Source organism: Lepidothrix coronata, unplaced genomic scaffold, assembly GCF_001604755.1.
Source record: "Lepidothrix coronata isolate B3197 unplaced genomic scaffold, Lepidothrix_coronata-1.0 Scaffold42, whole genome shotgun sequence".
Taxonomy (NCBI): Eukaryota; Metazoa; Chordata; class Aves; order Passeriformes; family Pipridae; genus Lepidothrix; species Lepidothrix coronata.
The window spans coordinates 424532-448986 of record NW_016690222.1 but is presented as its reverse complement, the minus strand read 5'-3'; the positions used below and the strand labels follow the sequence as shown (position 1 = coordinate 448986).

Here is a 24455-nt window from a genome sequence, read left to right as displayed (position 1 = left end):
TGTTTCTTACTCTCATCTTCAGCTATTTTACAGTCGTTCTGTGTCATTCAATGAATAATGCAGTCTATTATCACCCCAAAAGCTGAAATATTGAGTGATAGCTTCTGACACAATCTGAGGTATAAGAAAATCATTGGACTTCCAGTGAAAATAAAGGAACTTCCGAAGTTCATTAAGGGGTTTTTTTTGTTGGTTTTGGTTTTTTGCTTGTTTTGGTTTGGGTTTTTTCTGTCTATGTGTCTTGTCTGTTTTGTTGTGTCCCGTCCCATTCCCGATCCCATCCCCCCCACCCCGCTTCATGGCTTCTTCATCTATGGAGGGGAAGGTTGTTTTCATAAATAAATAATATCCTTCCAATGCCCTAGAGTTGCTAGTTCTTTCCCAAATAAATGAAGATATTTACAGTTCCATCCTAGAAGGTAAATCAGACAAATCCATACTAGAGGTTGAATCCTCAGTGTACAATTCAACATATTCAGTGTTGCTTATGAATAAAAGGGAACAAGATCCTATCAACATCCAGTCAAAAAACCACAATTATTTGCTTGCTGCATCAGCCTTTCACAGTAACACAGTACCAACACCTTGCAGCTAACTTCTGTTACAGCAAATGAGTAAGCTTAAACAAGAGCTTTATTTTAAAAATTTAGTTTCACTTCCCTTTTTAGTAGCTTGAATGACTCACAACAACATCTTTATATTTTTATAATACAGAGGACATTAAGCAGAATTTTAAACCAGTTTGGGATGAGAATAACTTTCATACAGAAGACTTTCTTTACATAAGTCTGTCACTTGGCTTGTACAGTCTTATTTCAAACACTATCAAGCAATTAAGAGCAGCAGAGAAACGATCACTTAGAAAAAACACATGTTAAGATGTCTGTAGGTTTTTTTGTGTCACTTTTTCAGAAGTGAAAAGTGTAGCGCAGCATACTGGAGAAGGGAATAAATAATGTAGCACAGATTAAAAAAAATAAAATACGTCAAGACAAGTCAAAATTCTGAAGAAAGATGTAAGTAAAAAGTCACAGTAAATTCCATTGATTTTTCCTTTGCTATTTAAATACAGCAGTCAGAAAAGGGGGGAGGAAAAATCATGTGGTATAATTTTATGGCTCCTGCTAGTTTACTTCTCTGAAAGCAGGGCTGAGGAACAGCTAAATCCCAAGATCTTTAAGCAAAGCAAGAAACTGCAATATAAACTTTTATGGTAAAAGAAAAGGAAATTAACCACGGTTCAAGCTAAAGACATGTATTGTAGTTTTTCGATAACATTTACACGTGTCTATTGGATTCTAGTACTGTAATGTAGAAAAGTATTGCCAATCCACTTCAAGACTTTCTTGTGAGATAGCTATTAAAGACATATTAATATTTGCTTTTCCTTCAACACTGCCTACTTCCCTTTAAGTTTTAAAGATTACATAAACATCCCTGATTTCAATACAATAATAAAAACAAAGCAAAAAACACACTTGTAAACTTCTGTCTCCTAATCTTAATGAGCAGCCCAGCCCACAGACTTTTCAGAAGTAATTTTGAGCACGACCTGGTGCTTAATTGAAAGAGACTTCACTGTTTGCTCTGGGAACAGTACAACTGTCACCAACCTGTGGGCAGAGCTGAAGAGAAATAATCTGAAGAAAAGAATTCCATTTCCATTTGGCTACAAAGCTATTTTTCTTTAAAGGACATGTCATGGTGCACCTACTTCACTCTAATTGAAGGCTGAAACAGTGTAATTAAAACCAAAATTTATTTAAAGGGGGAGGGAGACTCACATTAAACAAAATATATGGTCTATGCTTCAAATCTCATTTAACTATCATCACGAATTTAGATCAGAAAGGTGCATCCTGGATTAGAGCTAGCAAAATAAGTCTTACACTTCTTTCACGCTGTCCACCCCAGCCTTGCCCTTTAGGGACTGTTTGCGTGATCCAGGTCTTCCCAAGGTAACCTACTGTTTGCCCTTGGGCCAAAGACCAATCCCATGACTTTCATACAGAGCATCACAGGAGATATAATGTGGACCTCACAGCCACATCTTATCATTCCTCACCTCTGCAGGTATCTTTTGGAAACCAGTACAGTCTTGCAAATGTTGCACACAGTACCTTTTTAGAAAGTACTAACTCCTAGTTTATATGGTAAGTTACAAATGCACTGGCAATAATTCCTACAGTTTTTGATGTAACATTACTCTGCTTGGTACAGGAAACCGGTTAGAAATGAAATGCAGGTATACCCATCAGAGAGCTGTAAATGAAGATATATCTCAGAATTACATTTTTAGGTTAAATTAGGCAGCTCTTAACTGATACAACTGCTACTAAGAAATAGGTAAGTTATCTATACACCTACACAACTAGAGTGTGAATTTATTACTCTCTAGAAAACATGGTGTATATGCTTATATTCCCCCTAAGACTCACCTAGTTTGGTAGCCTGCATTAAGCTTAAGACAGGTGAGAAAAACCCCAAGGAAAAAGAGTAATGCCTGCATGATAACTCGAAACATACAGGAACCTACCTTCATTGCATGACTCATACCTTCCTTTATATAGTAACACTAGAAGTCATTGAAAAAAGATTCATGCCAAGATTGCTGCCTTTACTTCCTGAGAGTTTGAAAACTGAATACCTGCATGTTTCTCCCTTTTAAAAGTAATTTCTGAAGGTCAGCAGTGACTGCTGAAAAGATGCTCCATCAACCTGGAAAACTTAAAAAAAGGTGGAACATGCCAGTGTTAATACCTACTGGTCCCAGTATGGCAAGGAAAAAATACAGCTGCACATGTAGAAATATATATGGAATATACTTGCCGCAGGCACTTCATATCCATGTTCAAGGGGACTGGAAGACCACCCTAATTAAAGCAAAGAGGCAAAAGACAGATCACACTGACAAAAGAGGAAGAAAAATTAGCTCGGCCTGAATGACATTCGGAATATTGAAACAGCTAATAGCAGGAAGGATGACTTGTGCTTGTAGCAGAAGGTGCACAGCATGTGTGTTTTGCTGCTAGCAACAGTGCTGAATCCTGGATACAAGCAAAACAAATGGGAAATCAATGCAAAGAATTCAGGATGTCAGAGGACAGGAGACAATTTGAACATTTAGCAAAGGAAGAAGCTAAAATCCCACTTATGTGAAGAAAAGGGAGTTCCATTTTTCAGAACGGTGTCCTTTGGGTGTAATCCAATCTATCTATCAAGACTTGACAGAAAAACCTCCATGCTCAGCCACTAGTTTTTCCTTAAGGGGAAACAAATTAAAACACTGGTAGTTTGAGGTACCTTAGATTCAGCCTGGGAGTGATGCTTCTTCTTAAAGCAAAGTCAGAAAAACAATTTTTCCAAAATAGCCTACATCTAAAGACAAGCAAAAATGGGTGAAGTTTCACCCATCTTTGTAGGAAGGCTTTAGTACTGAAAGATTGCAAGAGAAAGTTGTTTGGACTTGATAGAGACATTTTGGCAAAACAGGAATCCTTCAAATCTCTGTTTGCTGCACATCAAAAGAGTAACTCTTCAGCAACAGCAACACATTCAAGAGTGAACCTTACAACATTCAGAGGACCTGACTTTGAATGCATGTTGGAGGATGCTGCTTACATTGTGTTCCCAAATTTTACTTAGGGAAGATACCTGAAAAAATAAGTTGAGAAGGGAAAAACTTCAAAACAACAAGAAATACACTTTAACAGTTTTTCCCATAAATTTCATTTCATAAAAGCACAATCACCACAAGCTAAAAGTTAAGGATGTCATGGCCCAGGATGCAGAAATATTCAAAAAAAATCTAATAGAACAAAGCTAGCAATGGCATCCAAATACTCTCATTTGTGGCCCGCTATCCTAATCCTTGCCTCTCATTTGGCTTTCCACAAACATTATTTAAAAAAAAAAAAGTAAAAATTGAGCTTAACATTGCTTTATTGCAAGACCAGCAATTACTCTACTGTTTGTACATTTCAAAATTTCTGGATGAGCCCAAAGGCACCAATGGTATCTAAGGCTCTGAGTTTTCTGATGTGCTGACAACTATTATGACCAACCATAATTACTGTTAAAAATTTCAACAGGAGTTACACTGGACTCGCAATTTGTTACAAGTAGCAATCTTGCTGCACCACAACTACAAGTACTATTTAAATAATATTGCATATATTAGATATAAAAATACCTGAAGGATTTTACTTTTGAAATTCTGTACGTTCACACTGTTTTCCTCCACACTGTATAGAGCTTACACCTAGTTACATGTATAATTAAATTTTAAGTGCAGGTGTGCAAGATGAATACGCTTGAATACCTTGTGGCAGTTAAGGTTCCTTCTCTTCTTCCCTTCTCAGTCTTCCCCAGTTTATCCAACAAGCCCTGTGAATATCAGTATAGATTATGGTACAAATTCAGGTTCATTTTTGATGGGTGTACAGAACTAGGTATAACCCAAAAGATAGCTAAAGAAATACATGAACACTAAGAACAGAAAGAAAAAAATTAAAGGTTCTGTAGGAATAGTTCTGTGGCTTGTAAAGTCTACTCAGGTGCAACATAAGGAGGCTAAAGTATTGAAGTGCTCACATGTGTTGTATCAAGTACCATCAAACACACGAATGACTTACTGGCATGCCAGTAAAAGGAACAGGAAAGGACTGTTAAGTCATAGCCAGTCTGTTAAGTCATAGCAAGTCCAGTTCTGCAGCTCTGAAGCTTTTATGTAATAAAACTCATCATCTACAACCACCATTGCATTAGCACAGATACCGAAATCCTAAAGCTTAAAAAAAAAAAAAATTAAAAAAAAATTAGCAGAGGATGCAGAAAAAGTAAAAGGGCTCAGAGACAATTGAGAACATTTATACTGTCCTGGCATTAATAAATCTGTAAGTTTACTTTACTTAATTATGCCATAAGAAGTTCATTGCTTTCTAAAATGAAGGAACATGCACTAAAAAGCACCAAGATAAAGAAAGTTACCAAGTATAAGAGACAAAACTTTGGAAAAAGTATGTTGGAAAGTTAGCCAAGAAATAGAACAGGAATAAACTGAAAAGGAAAAAAGTACATTACTAACTGTTCTTCAAGATAGCTGCAAAGAAAATGGTGGTTCTGGAAAGAAATTAGCTTGCTCACACAAGATATTCATAATTGTTTCTAAAGCTGATGATTCATTTTCCCCTCTAAAACACACCATGAGCTTTGCAGTTCAACAAAGGGTAAATAACCTGAATGACAACAGTGCACAAAGCATTTACAGGTAGGTTTCCTGACACAAATTTCCATGCAGGGAAAAGTACTTGTTTAGAGCCACTGAGCATCAAGCCTTTCACGAGAATGTTCTGATTTTCAGAGCAAGAAACTAATATTTATCATCACAAGCTCTAGTTAAAAGAAAGCATACTAGGTGTGCAGAAAATAAGAACTGACTAATGCCAACATGATGAACAGAGTGCTGCCAGAACTTATGAAGACGTATGCACTCCCCTGAATGCATGAGAACATCTAGGCCAAAAAAAAAATCTCCCAAGAAAAATCACTCAATGGACCAGAAAGCTAAAAACCCTAAAAAAAAAATCACTTTCTGCCTCAGACTTCTCTGCCAGGGCTGTAGATTTCTCAGTCATTTGACCATGACTTTTCTACTAAGTTTCCAAGCTGTAATACATTTTGCTTTTTTGAGAGGAAGTACAAATGTAGTATACACATTGAGCTCACATAACAGGCTAAAAAAAATACAAAATTAAGTGCAGGATAAATGGGAGAGAAATGTATAAGGAAACAAGGGGAAGAGAAAGGTATGATATACCATACATATCCACCTGAATTTTAACTTCTGACTGCACTTTCAAGAAATTGCTGTTCAGTACAAAAATCTGCAAAATACCAGAAAGCCTTATCTAAGAGAACCTGTACGTTTTCTGCACACTCAGCACCAGGCCCTCAGGCAGTAGTTATAGCAACTAGTCTTCAAGGATCTTACTATAGTTCTGTGCTCCAGGGAAGATGTCACCCATGTGCCAGAAAGACTTGGGGAGAACAATTCATATTATTCTGAGACACATCCACATAAGACAAAGGTTAGTGCATGTAAGTGACAGTACACATAATTGTCTTCCGTTGGTTTTTTTTTTTGTTTGATCTTACAGTGGTTAAGGTTGTCAGGTAGTGGTCAGGTAGTCTTCCTCTTTATCTACCAATTGTTTAAACAAGATAACAAATTACAAGACATATTTAATAGACGTACTAGGCTAGCAATAGCAAGGAAATTCACATCAATTTTACAAAGGTTTACGTCAAAATCTCCATTCTGTTCTTCAGCCTCTATCAGTGCTTCTTGCCATCTTGGAGCCCCTGCCAGCTTCCTCTGGCAGACTCCATTCCACAGCCTTCCCAGTCCTACAAAAATGAGAGTTTGTTGGTGAAACATAAGTTGCAGGAGACAGATCGAGCAGTCCTTTTCCTCATTCAGGGAGGCAAAAGCATTGTCCACTGAGAGCACATCCACATCCCCATACAGTGAGGTCCTGCTCTCCCCAGAAGAGAGCACTCCCAGGAAGGCAATGGTGTGTCATGGCTAGGGGAGATGCCCAGTAGAGCAGAGCCTGTTGCCTAAAAGCAACAGGCTGGCAGCACAGCCCAAGCTGTGCTGCAAGTAAGGAACACAGAAGAGTTGTGGCAGGCTGGAAACAGGGATGGATCACTTGGTAGCATTTAGCAGCTTTAGGCTGTTTTCTTGGCCAAAACTGTACAACTTTTCTCAAAGCAGTACCAAGGTCTGTCTCAAGCTAGATCAAAAGCTTATTGAAGTGTTAAGACAGTATTAGGCTCCGCATAAGTAATTTTATAGGAGGTCAACAGGTACACCTAGGAGATAGAAATTTGGTGGCATTTCCACAGGTCCTCCTGCATCACTGTCAGGTTTTGGGTGGGTTTTATTTGTTTGTTTTGTTTTACTTGTTTTTCTATTTGTTTGGGTTTTTTTAATTAGGGGGCAGAAGAAAGCCTGCTATTAAGGAATCGTGGGTCAGCCCCATTCAGCCTTTGGACTCAGAAAATACATCAGATATTTTACTTCCTTGACTCATATCAGAAATTCACGGAGTTTTTCATATTACATATCAATCTGTTGCACATAACTACTGCTATTCCTTCCAAACCCCTCATTAGGGTCACTGCCTAAAAGCAACCTATTTTTCCTCTACTTCAAGCACAGAAATAAAAAGTTTCTTGTCTGTATGCTTCCTTGCTCTTTCTAGGCCTTAAAACAATTGCTATATCACGCGTGGCTAATGACAAGCCGACACAACTCCACCCAAGTTGCACTGATGCACATTCACTACATACAAATTCTCAAACTGGGCTTGATTTTCATTTGCTATCCAGTTACACAACCCATGGACAGCAGTAGTTGTCCCACTGGTAAGTGGTGTGTGTAAGTAGACATTTTTGAGTTGTGCTCACAGAATTGGGCATGGCCTTGCTCAAGTCACTCAACCTGGGGGAGGAGGATGGAATGAAGATGGTGCTGAAGAAATGAATTGTGTTCTCACTCAATGTTGTGGCTCTTGCACCACCTCCACAAGCACCACCTCCTGTTGAATTTACCAACACATTCCCATCATAGAATTATGCTTCAGTTGCTTCTATTTCTACCAAATCAAGTCTATTTAGACATTTCCATGCCAGAAGACTGCCTCAGGCTCAATTCTTTTGCAAACTTTCAAGTTTGACTAGTTCAGCTATTTCTGAGAATAAGGTGAGAAGAAAAATACATAATGTTGCTTAGCTCTAAAGCAAACCTTTTCTCACTTCCCTCAACTAAAGCACTCCTTTGCAACACTGACACCAATATAAAGGGCAGAAATATATACAGGTCTTGTTGCATGAGAAAAGAATAAAATAGAAGTGTAAAGATTAGCTTCCACTGTAATTTTGAAAACGAGCATTAAGCAATTTAAATTCAGGAGTATTTTATATTCAATCTTAATATTCCTTCTATATAGCAATACAACTCTTTGGTTGTAACATGCAAAAGCATTGTGCAGTGTTTTATACACAACTGAAAGGCAGTATAAACATATTATTTGTCTTTACATTAGTTCTACAGATGTATATATACTATGATACACAACTATAGCCACACTAAACTCAGAATTTTCTTGCTTTCCTTTTAAAACTATTTGCCTTGACTTGAACAGAAGTTCCCTTTTTTGTGAGCAGTCTGCTTTGTTCTGTGTTGACACCAAAAACTGAACATGATACTTAAGCTACAAGTACTACACATCCAAAAGCATACTTGTCCTATTAATGTCTTGGAAACTTTAGGAAACCAGTATGCTTTAGAAAGCTCCCTCTGCAATCTTTCAAAATAAACTACCAGCAAAACACACAGCTGCATCTTCTGCCATTTAGTGCAGTAACAACATGGCAGCCAAAAAGCTCCAAGAGCCTTAATTACTGCCAGTGTCACAGAGACAAGTCCAAGACTTGTCTTCTGAAGGTGCAGTAGGCAAGATTTTAAATGACCAGGAAGATCACCTCTCACCAAGAGTGAGAGGAGGAGACTGCTCCTGCTTGCAACTTTTCCTTTTAAGCCCAACCAGAAATCACATCCAAGTTTGTTTTCTTTTCTCTCTCCAGAAAACAGCTGCTGCAAGTATTAGTTTGACAGTCATTTCTCTCTATGCAATTACTTGCTTGAAGGGATCAGAGTTAAACATTATCTGTTCTGAGGCTGGCTCCAGCTAACAACTGAAGCTAATAACTATCTCTGGACCAGATATAGGAAAAACTCTCCACACACACACATGCAAACACACCACTATTAGTGGTTTATTTAGAAAACAAAGCATAAGAGAAATCCCACATACTTATTTGAAAGAGCTCCCCAAATTATTTCTCTTGCCTTTCACACTCTCCGACACATTTGGAAAGAACTATCCCCATCTTTCTCTAAAATTGTCCCAGTCACGGCAGAAGCAGACTATTTGCCAGATTAGGCACCTTAACACAGAGCTCTGCAACAGTCACATAGTAATATGCAAATTAGTTAAAGACCACTAAAATTCCCCATGCTTCCAAGGGCTGACCCTTACTGACCACTGTCATCATAAAGGACAGGAACTGTGACACTGAATATTACAGGAAGAGGGGGGAGATTATTTGAAAATCTTTCCATTATAAAGGGTTCAAGCCCCCCACCCAAACTGAACTGGCAGCATCACCAAAGATAGAGCAGTCCCTGAACTCAAGCTGGTTAGGTCCTTGAGAACACAACAGACAAGCATGCATATGACAAGCACGCAGTTTTATAGGCTGTGCATGAAATGCATTGTTTTAAAAAAAAATATGAACGAACACCGTAAACATCATGAAGATCACAAAATACCTTGTTGATGTGTATGACTCTCCCATGTGCAAATGTACAGAAAGACATCTAAGAGGTCCACACTGTCAGATTCCTTTGGTGGTAGGTATCTTTTCATTCTGCTCCCCTTTGCATCAGTGACTCAGTCACATATTCCTTCAGGACAGAAACTTCTATTGGTGGCAATGGTGAAAAGGCACAGACATTTATCACAAGCTACCACAGAGCAATATTGTGCCAATACTGCAGTCATTATCAAATTGTTTTTCACAACACTGAAAAAAATTAAAGATCATCCCTTTTAATGCTACAAAGAACATATGCATTTCCATAAATCACACAAACAGGATTTACAGCACCAGATCCTTGTAAAGGAGTGCATCAGCTGAAGTCTTAATTGTTTTGCTTTAAGTGCTTTTGTCTTATTGGGAGAGATTATATCTTGCTCAAACAGTGAAACTTTAAATTACCCATTTTTAATAAAATCTATTTTTCTCTGCCAGAATGCCATTCAAATCAAAATGTTTTCCACTTGCTTTTTATTTTCATGCTGACTCAATTACTGAATTATAGTTTACTACAAGCAATTATTTTCAGATCCATTTCTTAAATCAAACAGCTTATGTGATATCCTATTTTCCATGCATAATAATTTTGTAAAGCATACTATTTCAGTGTTATAGCACTACACGAAGAACACCTCTCTCCTTTACATGATTGTTTCAGACAAAGCTTTTAGAAGAAACTGAGTAGCACAGATAAATTTACATGGAAGAACACTCACATGTTAAGCAGCTGTCCTTTGTTTTGGAAGGACAACAGTCCTTTCAAGGTTCAGTAGGCAACACAGTTTTAAATATACTCTTACCAGGTAATTTTTGCTGGTCCTGAAAAAAGTTCTTTTAGGAACCACTGTGTACTTCTGGGAACTTGAAACACAACATGTCAGTCATGTTTTCAATACAGCCATTAAAGGCTCAACTCTGAAACCACCCCTCACATACACAAAAAGAATCATTCACTTGTCTACGAGCTGCTGGTGCCTACACAAATAGCAAGCCAAGTAACATCTGATAAGGTGTTCACCTGCTGCTTTAGTACATAATATTGAAAAGGAAGCTCTGAAGGAGATATTTACTGCAATAATCAAATTTGATGTCATTCTTCAGTAGATACTCTTTCGCCAGAAAATACAGGGCCATGCTAAGGTCTAATCTACTTATTTTAAAACACTTGTCAATTTGGAGCATTCTTCCATATGCAAAATTACAAGCATGTTTCTTTAACTACTTAATTGCACCAATACCTAAAAAATAATCACACAGGCTAGCCATCAGATAGATCACAGTAAAGTTATATTCACAAAAGCAAGAAGGTACCTTCGGGTCCTTCTCAAAACTTGCTTCAAAAAGATATTGCTGTGACAGCAGCCACATAAAGGAAGAAATCATTAACTCCATATTTATCACAGCAAAACCCCTCAGAAAGAATCTATTAGTTCTTCCTAGCCACCCCTCAAAGACACAGTTCATCTAATTCACCTTCCAACTACTGGAGATTACTTTCATTTTTTTTTAACCACAACCCTGCCTGCTCTCATGCAACAGTCATTTTAGAGGAAGAAAAAAATTCTCAACACTAACTAGCAATCTATGATGACATACGCTACTAATTCCTGTGACTCAAATCAAGGCAGAGCACCAGTCTGAGTCAAGTTTCTGTCCTAATACGTTCATGCACTCACTCAAGTCCGAAGTATGCATATGTAGCATAGGGCAGGATCTAGTTACTTGTTTCACAGTGCCTCCCTTTCCTAGCATCCAGAAAAAGGCCTCTACAAACTAACCTGTAAGTAAGCTTAAAAGGGTTACAGATGTTTTACCCAATTTTGTTTTACACATTACCACAAGTAAGAACATGGTTTGTTGAAAATACTCCATCCACCTCCAGAGAAATAACAGGAACCATCAACACAGGCGAGGACATGAATGATATTTGATATCTCTGTTGTTTGGCACCACACAGACACATCTTTTTGAGAGAACAGGTTCCTATGGGACTCCCAAGACTACCAATGATGTACTGCTATTTTCATGATAACTTAAGCTTAACACCACCTTGGTTGCACCCACCTTCACATCGTCACTTCAAACTAGTAGTTCAATTAAATAAATGTCCAACAACTGCACTAAAATCAAATCCAGCATAATTCTTTTTTCTCTTGCACTTTAATCCATGTTAATCAATTGGGTGTTTTCAGTCCTATATTCAAGGGTATAACAGAAAATCCACAGTTGTTACTATATCCTAGTAGAATTATGACCATTTGATCAGATATTGCCAGCATTAAAGAATATATACACTATCAAAAGGGAAAGTTCTTTTCAATCAACATAAGAAACCCTAAAATGACAGTTCAACAGCACAACTGTCATGTCAACATTTAAATACTGAAAATTTACTCCAGAAAGGTACAACCAACCATCTGCAAATGCTCCAAAAATCAGTGAACTGTGTGCCAGATTCTAACTTGCACTGAAACCTAACTGCCTATTCTTTTACCCTTTTAAAACTATTTTAATTAGTATACAAACTAAGTCAAATATTTTATTTTGAAACAGCATAGTGCTGATATCAGTATGAAATCTCATATGTGAAATTATACAGCATAGTGAAAATGCAAAATTGCAATTGACTACAACTGCAAATGCCTTGCATGAAAATTGAGATATTCTATAGAATAAACAGACTGCACTTCTGCACTAATAAACTGTGTGTGTGACTAGCCAAGATAAGAAGGAGAGGGAGAAGGGGGAAAAGAAAAACAACACTGTATGTTTTCATAATGTATGGGATAAATGTTTATATATTACCAAAACAGGATCCACAGATTATGCAGATATTAAAGAATGCTATTTCAGATAGCTAATTACCACAGCACTCAATACTTAGCCAGGTATAGTGCTTCACAGAAACATATGATCTAGGGGTAGTTTTAAACCCAGTTTAAACTCAGGCAGTTTTAAACAGAGTTCTACCTGAAAGTACACTATCTTTTCTATTAGACGTCTCCATATCTCTAGTGAGTTGTGTGGGTATATTTGGAAACAGAATACAAATATACAGCCCACATACACATCTTTTAATACCAACTTTTTTTTTAAATGAGCATCAGTCAGTCAATGAGCAGCATTCTCTCTCATACACTGCAAAAACTTAGCACTAAATTGCTTGACAGATTTGGAATATACAGTGCCACTGAGTCACGGAGCAATGTTAAAAGGCAGCATGACACAAGAGGGTGACAGAACCTGTAAACTGTATCTGTGATCAAACTAACCCCTGTAGCATGCTGCTCAAGTCTGCTGGATTTTCATTGTGTCCCAGACCACAAGCCAAAAACAATATTACGTTGAGAGAACAGTTTGAGCCATCTCAGTGCAAAGAAATCACAAGGCTAACAGCACAAAAACAACGCAGTTGTCAAACTTGGTCATCAACCTAACTAAAGCAAGCAAGCAAGCAAAAAAAAAAAAAAGTATTTTACCTTTTTAAGGAAAAATTTCTGCAATTTCTTGTGAGGCAGCTTTATCATCTTTTTTTCAGCATTCAGGATACAAGTCAGGTGTTGCAAATAGTTGAGCCATTCTGCAGGGGCTTGACACCTTTTGCCTTCTCTATTAACTTGCTGCAGCCAGCTTAGCTCAATGCGTCACCAGACACCAGCCCAGCCCCGCAACAGATTAAAAGGCAAGAGCTAGGCTGGATCTCATCTTTGACTCAAATGAGGAAGCTGTAATACAGACACTCCAGCTCCAGCCGAAGCCTTCAGCTGTGTTGTCAGCACAAGGAGGAAGATAACAGGTCTGCATTGCTCCCTAAAAATAACCCCTTCAAAGTTAAAAAAGGTGCTTATACAGGGGCAAGAATTTACAGGAGAATGAAAGAGGCACTGAGACGCTCAGTATCTCCCTGATCCTTTCAAACCCTGTGCTACAGAAGAAACTCACTCAACGTCCAGGACTCTGAACACTACCCAGCACCGCCTGCTGAGCGCAGCCTGTCACTGCGCACCTTTAATTAAGCACATTGTATGCGATTCAGCCAAGCGCAGGAAAGAGCCTGTCACTTATGTTCTCTTTATATCATTTGGAGACTTATTTCCTCTGAATAGTTTTTAGAAAAAACTCTACACAGAAAGAGATTGCACACAAAGATGTTATATACAGATACACACGGAGGTATTCATAGAGCATGCCAATGCTGAGTTTGATTCAATGCCAAAGGAACCAGTGATCATGGGCATTGCTGCCTTCCCTTTGAGAATCTCCAACTAAAGCTCAGCTCCAGATTTGGAAGGACAGGGGTCAGCAGCACACCAGTGATGCTGCATCTCCTGGGCCACTGGTGTCCTTAAACAGCAAGTGTAGTAGGACAATTCCCAAATCTTCGTTCGCGAAGCCTAGCCATGAGATGAGTAGGACAATCTGATATGAAACACTGTGTTCACTCCCAATAACGCCAATGGGATAATCCCTGTGTTTAAGAATGGAACACACGTTGAAACAGCTACTTTAATCAGTTTAAAATCATTTCATGACCAACGTACCTCCCTAATAGTACTATGATGCTTGAAGAGTCAGTGTGCTTATAAGGATACACAGAAATGTGTTACAAGAAGAATTTTTTCCAAACAGTCTTCAGTTGTTCCCAAATCTCCATCTCCAGTTCTTATACTATAAATATTATTTCACACAAGTTGCAGATATCTAATCTGATACATCTCTACCTGTATCGTGTTTCTTCCATTTGCATCATTTCCTTACCACAAGCCTCTGCCCTTTTGCTGTCCCATTCTCCAGGAGCCTAAGTACCACAAACACTATCAAACATTGCTGCAAATTTCCACCCCTACAGAGGCACATGTGCTTAACCTCCAGGAAGTGGCAAGGTCTAAGTCAAGCCAAGGAAACAGGAGGTTCAGAGAACTCAGAATACACTTAGATGCAGAGGTTTGAATTTAAACATGACAGGCAAGTGATAGCTGCAGTAAAATGCACAATCAAACTGAGAACTGGTGCCACTATGCACCATTGAGAAAGTCCAAGTCCAACTGAAGAGGTACACTGAAAATGCTACAGAAGTGCAAGGTATGTCAAAATATTGGTCAGGAGAAAAATACAGACCCAGGACAGCCGCTGAGATAAACCAACAGCTGAATGTAAGCAGTTGACCCGTTAAAAGCATTTAGAAGATTATTCTAGCCACCAGGTGTTCAGACTGATGGGAGAGAATTACAGACTAGTTTTCTGAGAAGCATCCTGCACCAGGAGGATATCTATCAAAACGCCACCAAAAAGATGATTCCAAGTCCCATTTCAAGAAAAGGTTCCGAAACTGGCAACTGGGGAACACAAGCAGTGCGACAGGGGCTAATTCTTTGGTGTGTTACATGCTTGAAACCTTTGGGTTCCATTTTGATAAAAGCTAAAAAGAACATTTCTTAGGAAGATCACATTGTATATTCTGTAAGGTGCAGAAAATCCAAAGATATCTGTAAAAACAGGATGGTGAAATCATCTTAAAACCCACCTGGATGCGTGTAGCAGAAACATAAATTGAAGCCCCTAGTATCTTTCTCAATAGTTTCTGCTAAAAAAGGGCAAGCTTAGTTTTGGAACTTGGAGCTTCTCAAGCCATACAGTCTAAAAAAACCTTTCAATTTCAGCGTATGCATTACCAAGCAGCATATTACTTTTAGAACTAACAATTCTTACTCCAGGATCTGCATCATTTCTTGGTATCCAAACTTCTGCCTAGGAGATTTCCAGAGTCAAACAGCATTAACTTAGAATTTCATTTTTCATACCATAATTATTTGGCTGCATTTTTATTTCTGCACTCACATCCACAAAAGCTGCAAGGTTTTCCTCTACATAAGCAAATTAAAATACTTTGAAGAGATCTTAAAAAATTCAAAAGACTTCCTTCCTTTGAGATAGCACATAATAATCCCAGACTCTATATTCATCTAATTCTTTAAAGTGTAGCTCAATCTAAACAATTAGATTTAGGCTGAAAGTACCATAAAGACACTTCTACACCTTTTAATCCATAACCAGGTTTTGGAAGACAGCTGCACTATAGTAAAGGTAAAAGGTAGACTTTCAGCTATAATTCTGAATTCCTGCAGTTTTGTTGATTTGGTTTTATTTTAATCAAGAAAAACACTGAGGACTAAAGATGTACTTGGCATTATTTTTAGGTATTTATGTGTGTCTGAATATATTCTGAATTCTGTCATGGTTACTATGGTAGATAATTGCTTTTTGTTAAATGTGACAGTGAACAGACCTAACACAGTCTCTGCTTATTCACAATCTTTTCAGCTAAATGCAACATCTAACAAACAAACAAGTCCTCCAAAAATCATGTGCATAACACGTTTACTTCCAGACATGGCTATCTGCCCTTTTCAAATCTGTGCACTGTTATATGCTACAGGCTTTGCTTAAGCAATTTAAATGAAAGATGCATCATTCATTGATGAATGCTTACCTCATCTTTCTGATCTAACCAACAGAAGGAACCACATTTTCTTAATTATTTAATTTTATTATTTTTATTTTTGTTTATGAACTACACAGTTCTTAGCAGGCCTGTTCCCATCTAACACTAACTCTAATGGGAAAGATGCATTAGCCTCCCAAGAGAAGCCAGCCATAAGCAAATTCTGCAAGACTGAAGGAATAAAGCATCCTGTGCCTATATTTAGTTCTGCATATATAGCATTTATACAGTATCTTATATTAAAGAAAAATATAGCTCAGATTTTTCTTTCAGTAGAGTGTTACTCTTCACTGGAACCAATATTAAAGAGTTCCATACAAAGGTAGGTGGTGTTACAGATATCCTTTTCTACATCTATTTAAGTTACTTTGCTACTTTCCTTAGTAATGCAGATTTGAAAAGATAAAACACCTTCTTGCTTTAACTCACACAGGTAAAAAGGTAAAAATAATATTAAACTATTTTATCAGCAATTCTAACCAAACGTTAGTCCCTGTAACTGACAGGTTTCCATTTTACCTCCTGTTTTGATTTACATATACACAAGCTTACAATATACCAGGAGAATTGCTTAATACAAGCCAGTTTCTTCCTGGTTATCTGACCCCTTGCAAAAGTTGGTCAATAAATCTGTAAATATTGGATCAAATCCAGCCGTACTTGTCTGTGCTTAAAAATGAGACTCTAAAAAAATTTCTCAGTATGAATCTGGACACCCTAAAGATTAAGTGTTTAAGATCAGCAGCTTCTAACACAACTTCCAGTAACCCTAATGCTGCACATCTATACTGGGAACATACCTTCTGGCCCTGATTATCAGAGGGAAGATCCACCAGCTCTGCTGTCTGTTACAAGGTTCCCGTGCAATGTGCAGAAGCCCAGTTCCTGACACAAGGCCTCTTGAACAAGGAGAATTTTCCACTAAATCCACTGGACTGAGCCATGACAGCAGCAACAAAAACTACTGCTTTAGAACTCAAATACCATTTCTTGCAACCCTATCAGCAAACCCAGAGCAAGGGCAGCACAGCAGCTTCTGACACGCATTGTGCCCTTTGCATCCAAAAGTCTTTGCTCATGATGCTATTGATCTGCATACTCAAGAACCAAAAATGATGGTTTTGTCAAGTTTTGTCTCTAAATCATTTGAGGTTGTTACACAGAGCACTGAATTCTTTCCTTTATGATGCTGAAAGGATTACTCCAGACAACTGGCTATTGCAAATCTGTTTAAGCTCTCTGGAGCTACACAGCAAAGAACTGAGACTGCTCTCTTAAAGATCATTCATAACTTAGATCATGAAAATTCCAATATGAGCTGTTTTCAGGCTCTTTTTTCAAACACGTAGCTAAAAAAACACTAAGCACATTTTATCAGGAAGTTTGGATTGCAGAAAAATTTCTTTCTTTCCCCTCCCACTCCTCCAAAGCCCAGAGGCATGATTCTATCATCTTTTTCTCTTCTGTCCTCGGGTACCAACTCCAGCGCCTGAAGAGCCACTTTGAGGGATAAACAAGGAAGCAGACCACAGGCGATGCTGTTTTCTGGATAATACTGAATACACAGTAGCAAGTCAAAAGCATTGATCTTGGAAAACAGAACTCTACTCCCTTTCCAAAATAATTTATGCCAAAATCCACAGCAGTTTGGTCTTGGAAGTGCCCACTGCAGGCAGCAGCAATTGCATGTGACTTTCCCCTCTTGTTCCAATTAGCAAACATCACTGCCTGGCAGATCCTGCTCAAGCTTTTAAAACAAATTCTCACATAAACCACTCTCCCCCTACACCTTCCCAAACACCCAACAGAAAGGCAGTTTCCTGGGGGACTGATACCAAGGACTACTGCAATAGAAGCAAGGAAATAGGTTTCTCCACAGAACCTGCTTTGTCTCCGTAAGTGTAGATACCTTTTCTGGAAGATTTATAGAGAGGAGATTAGAGCTTGTTTCACTTAAGAACGCTCTCCAACCTAAGAAGAACCTTTCTCAAAGATAGTTGGATGGTTTTTTGCTTCCTGCATTCCAGAGGAAGCTTTCAGGCTCTCTCTCTGGTATGAGGAGAGATAAACCCTCACAGATGTTATGGGCCTCTGCATTTGGGGGAGGGGGTCATGCACAAGGGCAGGCAGTCATGATGAAAGCCAAGGAAGATTGGAGGGGCCTTTCTTAGGCCCAGTGTTCAAGCACTGTTAGGAATTTTCCCTTGTAAGGCTAGTGTTCTCAACTTTGGAATAAATTTTCCTGAAATCCTTTCACTGCCTGGCATTTCCTGGGTACCTGTGTGTTATCTTACTTCACGGTCCCCCTGCTACCCTAAGAACCCGAGTTACCCTTTGAGATGCTCTCAACAAAGAAATGACTGCATCACCTTTATACCAGAAACAAAACAAAACTAAGTCGTCTGCAATTAAAAACAGAAAAAAGAAACAGTGCTGCATCACAGCTGGAAAAGTTCTAGGTGCAGAAGTAACAGAATGGGAAAGGAGAACAACTTTTTAAGAAGAGAAGTCTATTTTATTTCTTGAAACTTAGTATATCATAAAGCTTAAGGAATCTTACAGCTGACGTTTTTAAGGAATTCATTTCAAGTACTGCTGTGAATTTGGACACTGTGGTCAAGGTTTGATCAAGACTTTTCTCTATTATACTTTTTTGAGTGTAAAACAGCTCCATGGAGTTTCTCTAAATCTATATTATAAATGCAAGCCACCTTCAAGTTGATTTCTTTTTACAAGCCTTTTTAAGCAACATCAGTACACAGCAGCTATAAAAGAAGGTGTTTAGCTTAGTCATTTGCAAATCTTTCCAACAGTCAAAAGATTTTTTTAGAGATATTTCACACAGACTCACAATAATCCATACTCTTCCCCATCCCCCCCCTACAAAAATCAGGTTATCCTCAAAAGGTACATTATGATTCATGGCCTTGCTGAGATTTTGGTCCTCCTTTAAATAAGCTCAAGTTATCCAGAACTCTGTACTGTGCATACTGGTTACAAAACTCACATTAGTTAAGATATGAGATAACCCTACTTTATTTCTAGTATAGTCAATGCCTACACTCAAGTCTGGAAGAAAACAAAGACAGGTTACTCTATGTACATGACAATGTAGGCGATGGGGTTAAGGAACATAGGGAAGGAAAATAACCAGGTCCATAAATCTTCCCTGTCCTTCTCCCAGTCTCCTTAAACTTCCCATATATACTACTAGAAACAACCCCTGCTTGAGGCAGAAGAGAATGGAAGGTATGAACAGAGCAACAGGACAACAAAAGGCTGCAGGCTATCAATTAGTCCTTAACACCATGCTTCTCTACATGCATGCATTGTTTACCTGATTACCAAAACCCGCACACATGTTTGAAAATGATCATAACGTGATTCCCTATCACATTTTACTCTTCACTTTGTACTGCACTGATCAGTGGAAATGAAGGAAATTACAAGTTCTGAGAGTATTCTCAGTATATTTTAATTGCTCTTATTTCATAAATGCCACTACATGCTCGGTAGTGATCAAATACCTCTACTGATGAGGTAAGGTTTGTAACACTGTACAACAGAGTTGAAATTACTTATATCTGGAAACCTAATCCAGTGCCCCAAATAAATGCTGTTCTTATTAAAGAGCCCTTCAGTAGAATAGCCAGAAAGTCAGAGATTTGTCTCTCTAAATGATGGTCTACACTTTCAAATATTTCTAAGTCAAAGACATTTTACTAAAATGCATGACCATACTATAGCTCAGCAAGCTCTGACGTGATTTAGGCAGCACAGCACCAACAGACATGCTCTGACAGCTCAGTCTTGACAGCACACTAAAGTTTTGAATCAGGGCTACTTCGTAAAGGTCCAGTACAAGTCATGGGACAACGTTTCAGAGAAGGACCCTCAGGAAAGTCACTCATGGACAAGATTACATACCTAGAAAACTTGCAGTGTCTTTACGAACACAAGGCCACTGGAAAAAAAAAAGCAAGACTGCTGCAGGAGGAGTAACTGATCATTCAGCTCTGGCTGCAACCTGTAATTGCATAGGCGTTCTATGTCTTGGGTTGGTTTTTCATGTCTTTATGGTAATTTAGATATATACTGGAAATATGACAATATTACTGGCCTACAAATTAACACTTCCAAGAGATGTAGAAGGTCAGATTTTGAACACAGATTCATAGCTTCTCCTGACCTTTCCAATATGCAGAGTAAATACAAATGAATAATCTAGGTAGTTAAGTTAATATGAGAATGAAAAAGCTTTTATACCATACATTGTTCTTATTACAATAATCACTGTAAAGATTAATTCACGTTGAGAGTAATTCCTTAGCACAGTGAAGGAAGAAAGCCTACTGCCCAAAGGGAATGCCTCAGATTCAGACTTAGGTCTCAACATATATCTCAACACATATTTAGAGTACTCTAACAAGTATGTCTCTTGGGCATCTTATTTTTTTTTGACATTTTAACTATTCTAAGTTTATAAAGTATCTAAAATCATACATTTCCAGAGTTGCAAAAATATTTATTATATTGGTGACTCTTTATTGCTCACAGCTATAAAGGATATAGAAACAGAAGTAATACATGACTTAAGCCGGAGACTTTGGAGAAAAACAGAAAGTGCACAACTGGAAATAAGTAATATCTTTTCTTTAGGATAAAATACAAACTTAGTCCTATTTTCTTAATTTATTAGAATTCATTTGAATCTACCTGCCTTTTAATTTTACTTGTTAGTCTTGCACATTTTAGACATACATATAAGGAAGAAAAAAGTTAAAAACTGCACCTTAAATTATTTGATCTTCACTTCTCCACAGAAAAGCAAAACCACACAAACCAAAAGAACCATCTCTTGGTTTCACCTTTAGTTAAAGAGGTTTAATATTCTATCTCCTCATATACATTTATCTCCATTGCTCTAATAGTTTTCCACCGACTCTTTGGTCTCAATAACCATGTTTCTTATGCATTTTCAAAGGTGAAATTACTGTAACTGAACACAAGGCTCCAACTGAGAAAACTGAGCACAGTGGCATAGCTCTGCTGGTACAATCTATTCACTTTCTCCTGCATATGGTACTTCCTGCACACTCCACAAACAAAAGAAGGATTGATGCTCCAAAGTCTGTGTTCTGCACCTCCCACAGACACACAGTGGCACAATAGTTGGCACAACAATGCCATACATGAGTACTGTTAGCATTTTGAAAGAGATTTCTAGAAATAGCTACAATACTGACTTTAAAAAAAAAAACAACAAAACCAACTTTCTCTTCACTTTCAGTGCTTTTTCATCTCCTGATTAAAAGATGCTATTATTCTTCTATTGAGACATTATGTGGATGTACCAAAAACATGAATGCAGAATGTAATGTTACAGTGACAACATACAGGTTCTTTGCTCATAGATTTTAAAAAAATCCATCTTCCCATTATCTGTTATCATCTCATGTAAGGTAGTAAAATTATACTCTCTGTTATAATTCCAGTAATTTCTGCAGTTGATCATAACCTACAGTAAAGCAAACCCTGCCAAATAAACCAAGTTACCTGAAAACAATGCGCTAGGGGATTAATGCTTGGAAAATGCCCAGCTTCTCACAGGAGTTTCATCTTTCAGGTGTGGCAGGGGATCTAGAATTTTAAAAGCAACAAGGCAGCAAAAACGCTGTCAATACTGGATGATTCTAAAGTTATATTTGAAAAATACAGTTAAACCGAAAATGTCAGGAAAAGAGCAACAAAATAAGCCACAGCTTGATTTAGGCAACTACAAGATCTATTTAATTCAGGCCTAGCTAATGCAAAACTGTATTTTCACTGAACAACAAAATAAAATTAAAAAAAAATTAGTAATCTTCTGCTAAATGTGATATATTTCCAGACAATAAATTTATACAGAATTTTGTGTTTACCTTTCATAATTTCTTTATGGACAAGTACACAAAGAACTACCATTAAGACTTACCAAATTTGATCTGTAATGCAAGAGAGCAATTCATCAATTGCCTCTCAAATGCTTATCTGCAAAATTAAGAAGGAATGTAGAAACAGGATTTTGAAATGTACATCGATTAACAGCAAACTTTCATTAAGTTTGGATAGAGGGAACAAGAGAACCATCTGTACATTGTGTAGTTAGCCAAGCTGTAGGATGCTTTACTCGCAGGATGATTAGCAGGAACTATCATAGTTCTAACTCATAAATGGCAAATTATGTGTTTGGGCTGAAGTCACTCAACTTCAACAAACCCAAATATAAGTTTCCAACAGCTCAATGAAAACAGCACCATTTAAAATTTCATGCCAGAACAGTGTAAGCAAGGGGGGGTTAAAGGTGAAAAGACTGCATACCTTAATAGGCAATGATGAACTAGAGAAGGTTTGAGTCTTAAGTAACAGAAAACCCACACTGGAGACCTGTGCTTTTAGGCACTTGTGAAACCATTTCTGAACTGCACAGTCCCTCCATTCACAGATGTAACAATTAATTTGATATGGAGAGTACTTAGAGCTGATTTGGGTTGAAAGATAAAAATTCTGGAAGAATCTTCGTAATTTTGTGAGCTAACATTAGAAGAAAAAACTATGTTCATCTATTATAACAATTGCTGTCTCACAGCCATGAACTTTCATCTGCTTCTGCCTATCTGAAGCCAAATAACTGGGGTTTGGCTAAAGCCTTTTTTCTGGAAAGGAATTCAGTTCTGACTTGAAAACTTCAAGAGAAGGACAAGCACACTTCCCAGCTTCTAAAAACTCCCTTCCCACACTTCTAAAAATCTGCCAGCAGTTTCTAGCTTTGTTCTCAGCTACCAGGTCTGGGGAGGGGGTACAGGCTTCAGCTTCCAGTTACTGCTTCTCACAACAGCTCAGTGATGGCAGCATTTCCCTGTAACAGGCAAGTATGATTCACTCAAGTGCACACAGCACTGTCAGCTCAGCTCTTATTGTTAAAAAAATTTAAACTAGTATTCAAAGAAACAAAAAGAAAACTCCACACTAAAAATGACTGAAGACTTACTCAAATTCTCATATAATAATTCATTCTTAACTGATTAAAAACCCTTTCCCCAAACAAGACAGACCTCTACTGTTGGATAAAGTTACTGCAAGCTTAACAAGTTTACTCATTACCCCAGAATAATTCCATTGAGCTTGTTATAGGTTATAGATATGCACTGCAAATCAGGGCTCCTGCTGCAGCATAGTGGTATCTCTGAGGTGGCTTGTTGGCAGAGACGCACAAGATGAGGTGAGAAGTCCCTCCCCCCAAACCATTTCTTCCTAAGGGGCCCATCTCATGGACATGCTCGGAACCTCACAATAAGCAACCCTTTGTGGCACTGATGCTGCTCCTCAAAGTAAGGTGCTGTAGATCTAACAAACAGGAATTGCTGAAACTAAGAAAACTGAAAAGTTAAGATGAACGCATATACCACAAATATCAAAATGCCTCATTGCAGCCCAGCTTTAGACTGACCTGAACTGAGTGAGCTCTATGACACTGAGACTACTATGTGTCAGCCAGTCTCACAGAACATCCCAAGTAATGAACCCTGTCAAAGTTAAACTGACAGCTGTACCCAGGTTACCTAGTGCCAGTCTCTTTGTCAGATCCCCATGCTGCATCACAGTTACTGTGGTCTGCAATATTGTGGTGACAACATTCCAACCATTGGAGTTGATATTTATTTGGTTAAGAAACAACCAGCACCCACCTTGCACCTTCCATTGAAATATCAGGCTATGATCTAAGAATTAATCCTTCCTCACTCTTCAAAGCAAGAGTAGGGGGAAAACAGAGACTAAAATCTGGATTCTTAAAATCATTTAGGTTGGAAGCAACCACTAGAGGTCACCTAGACCAATCAAATGCCCAAAGAAGCCAGTCCAAAGTTAGGTTTGACTCACTCTGTAGCAGAACTGAGATAATTATGGGCTGAAGTATGTTTCAGGGCATGATTTGGAACAAAGGAGAGCTGTTTCTTTTAATACTTGGCTGGGGTATGGCTATGCAAAGAATGAAGATAAAATCTTGCTACAATAAAGTAAGTAATTATAGCTAAGATACTTATTCTCTATGATGCAACTCAGTGCTACCATCTGCAACAGATTTACACTGCATACAGTTTGTTAGGGTATAACAATACAAGACATAAGGTAGTTTAAAACATACATCTGGAAACTTAACAATACCTTAAATTCAAGACTAGAAATACTTGGCTACCGTGGATAAGTTCCAACCTAGTTTTTGGATTCGTTTCAACTCTCTGAGACCCTTCCAGAGGATAAGAAACTCAAGAGTTACCACTATTTAAGAGGCACAGTATTGCATTAGTCTCAGAAGCACAAGCATCATTTTCAATGCCAAAAGTATGACAGTAACATGACCGAGGCATGTTTCTACATTTCCACAGTTCCATCTGTACAAAATATGGTGAATGACTGTCTCCTATAATGCAGAAATGTGTCTTTCATGGACTAAAATCAGATGGCT

At 38.0% G+C, this 24455-nt stretch overlaps 1 protein-coding gene across 8 annotated transcripts in view; it reads right to left on the bottom strand.

Annotated features, from left to right (window-relative positions):
- Positions 1 to 24455, bottom strand: part of RPS6KA2 (ribosomal protein S6 kinase A2) — a 289256-nt gene that overhangs the window by 245716 nt on the left and 19085 nt on the right. For 2 of the 8 annotated variants that reach the window (XM_017813729.1, XM_017813731.1), the window contains exons 1-2: positions 12927 to 13389; positions 4322 to 4386 (exon numbers count right to left, since the gene is read on the bottom strand). The exons of 1 other annotated variant lie outside the window; for it this stretch is intronic. Coding sequence is in view for 3 of the 7 variants with exons in the window: in XM_017813727.1 (XP_017669216.1) it covers positions 9401 to 9448 (48 nt within the window). In the remaining 4 variants the exon portion in view is untranslated. Of the gene's footprint in view, positions 1 to 4321; positions 4387 to 6256; positions 6409 to 9400; positions 9553 to 10247; positions 10386 to 12926; positions 13390 to 24455 lie in introns of those variants that run through there. 5 more of the 8 variants (XM_017813730.1, XM_017813727.1, XM_017813728.1 and 2 more) reach the window with 5 other exon arrangements.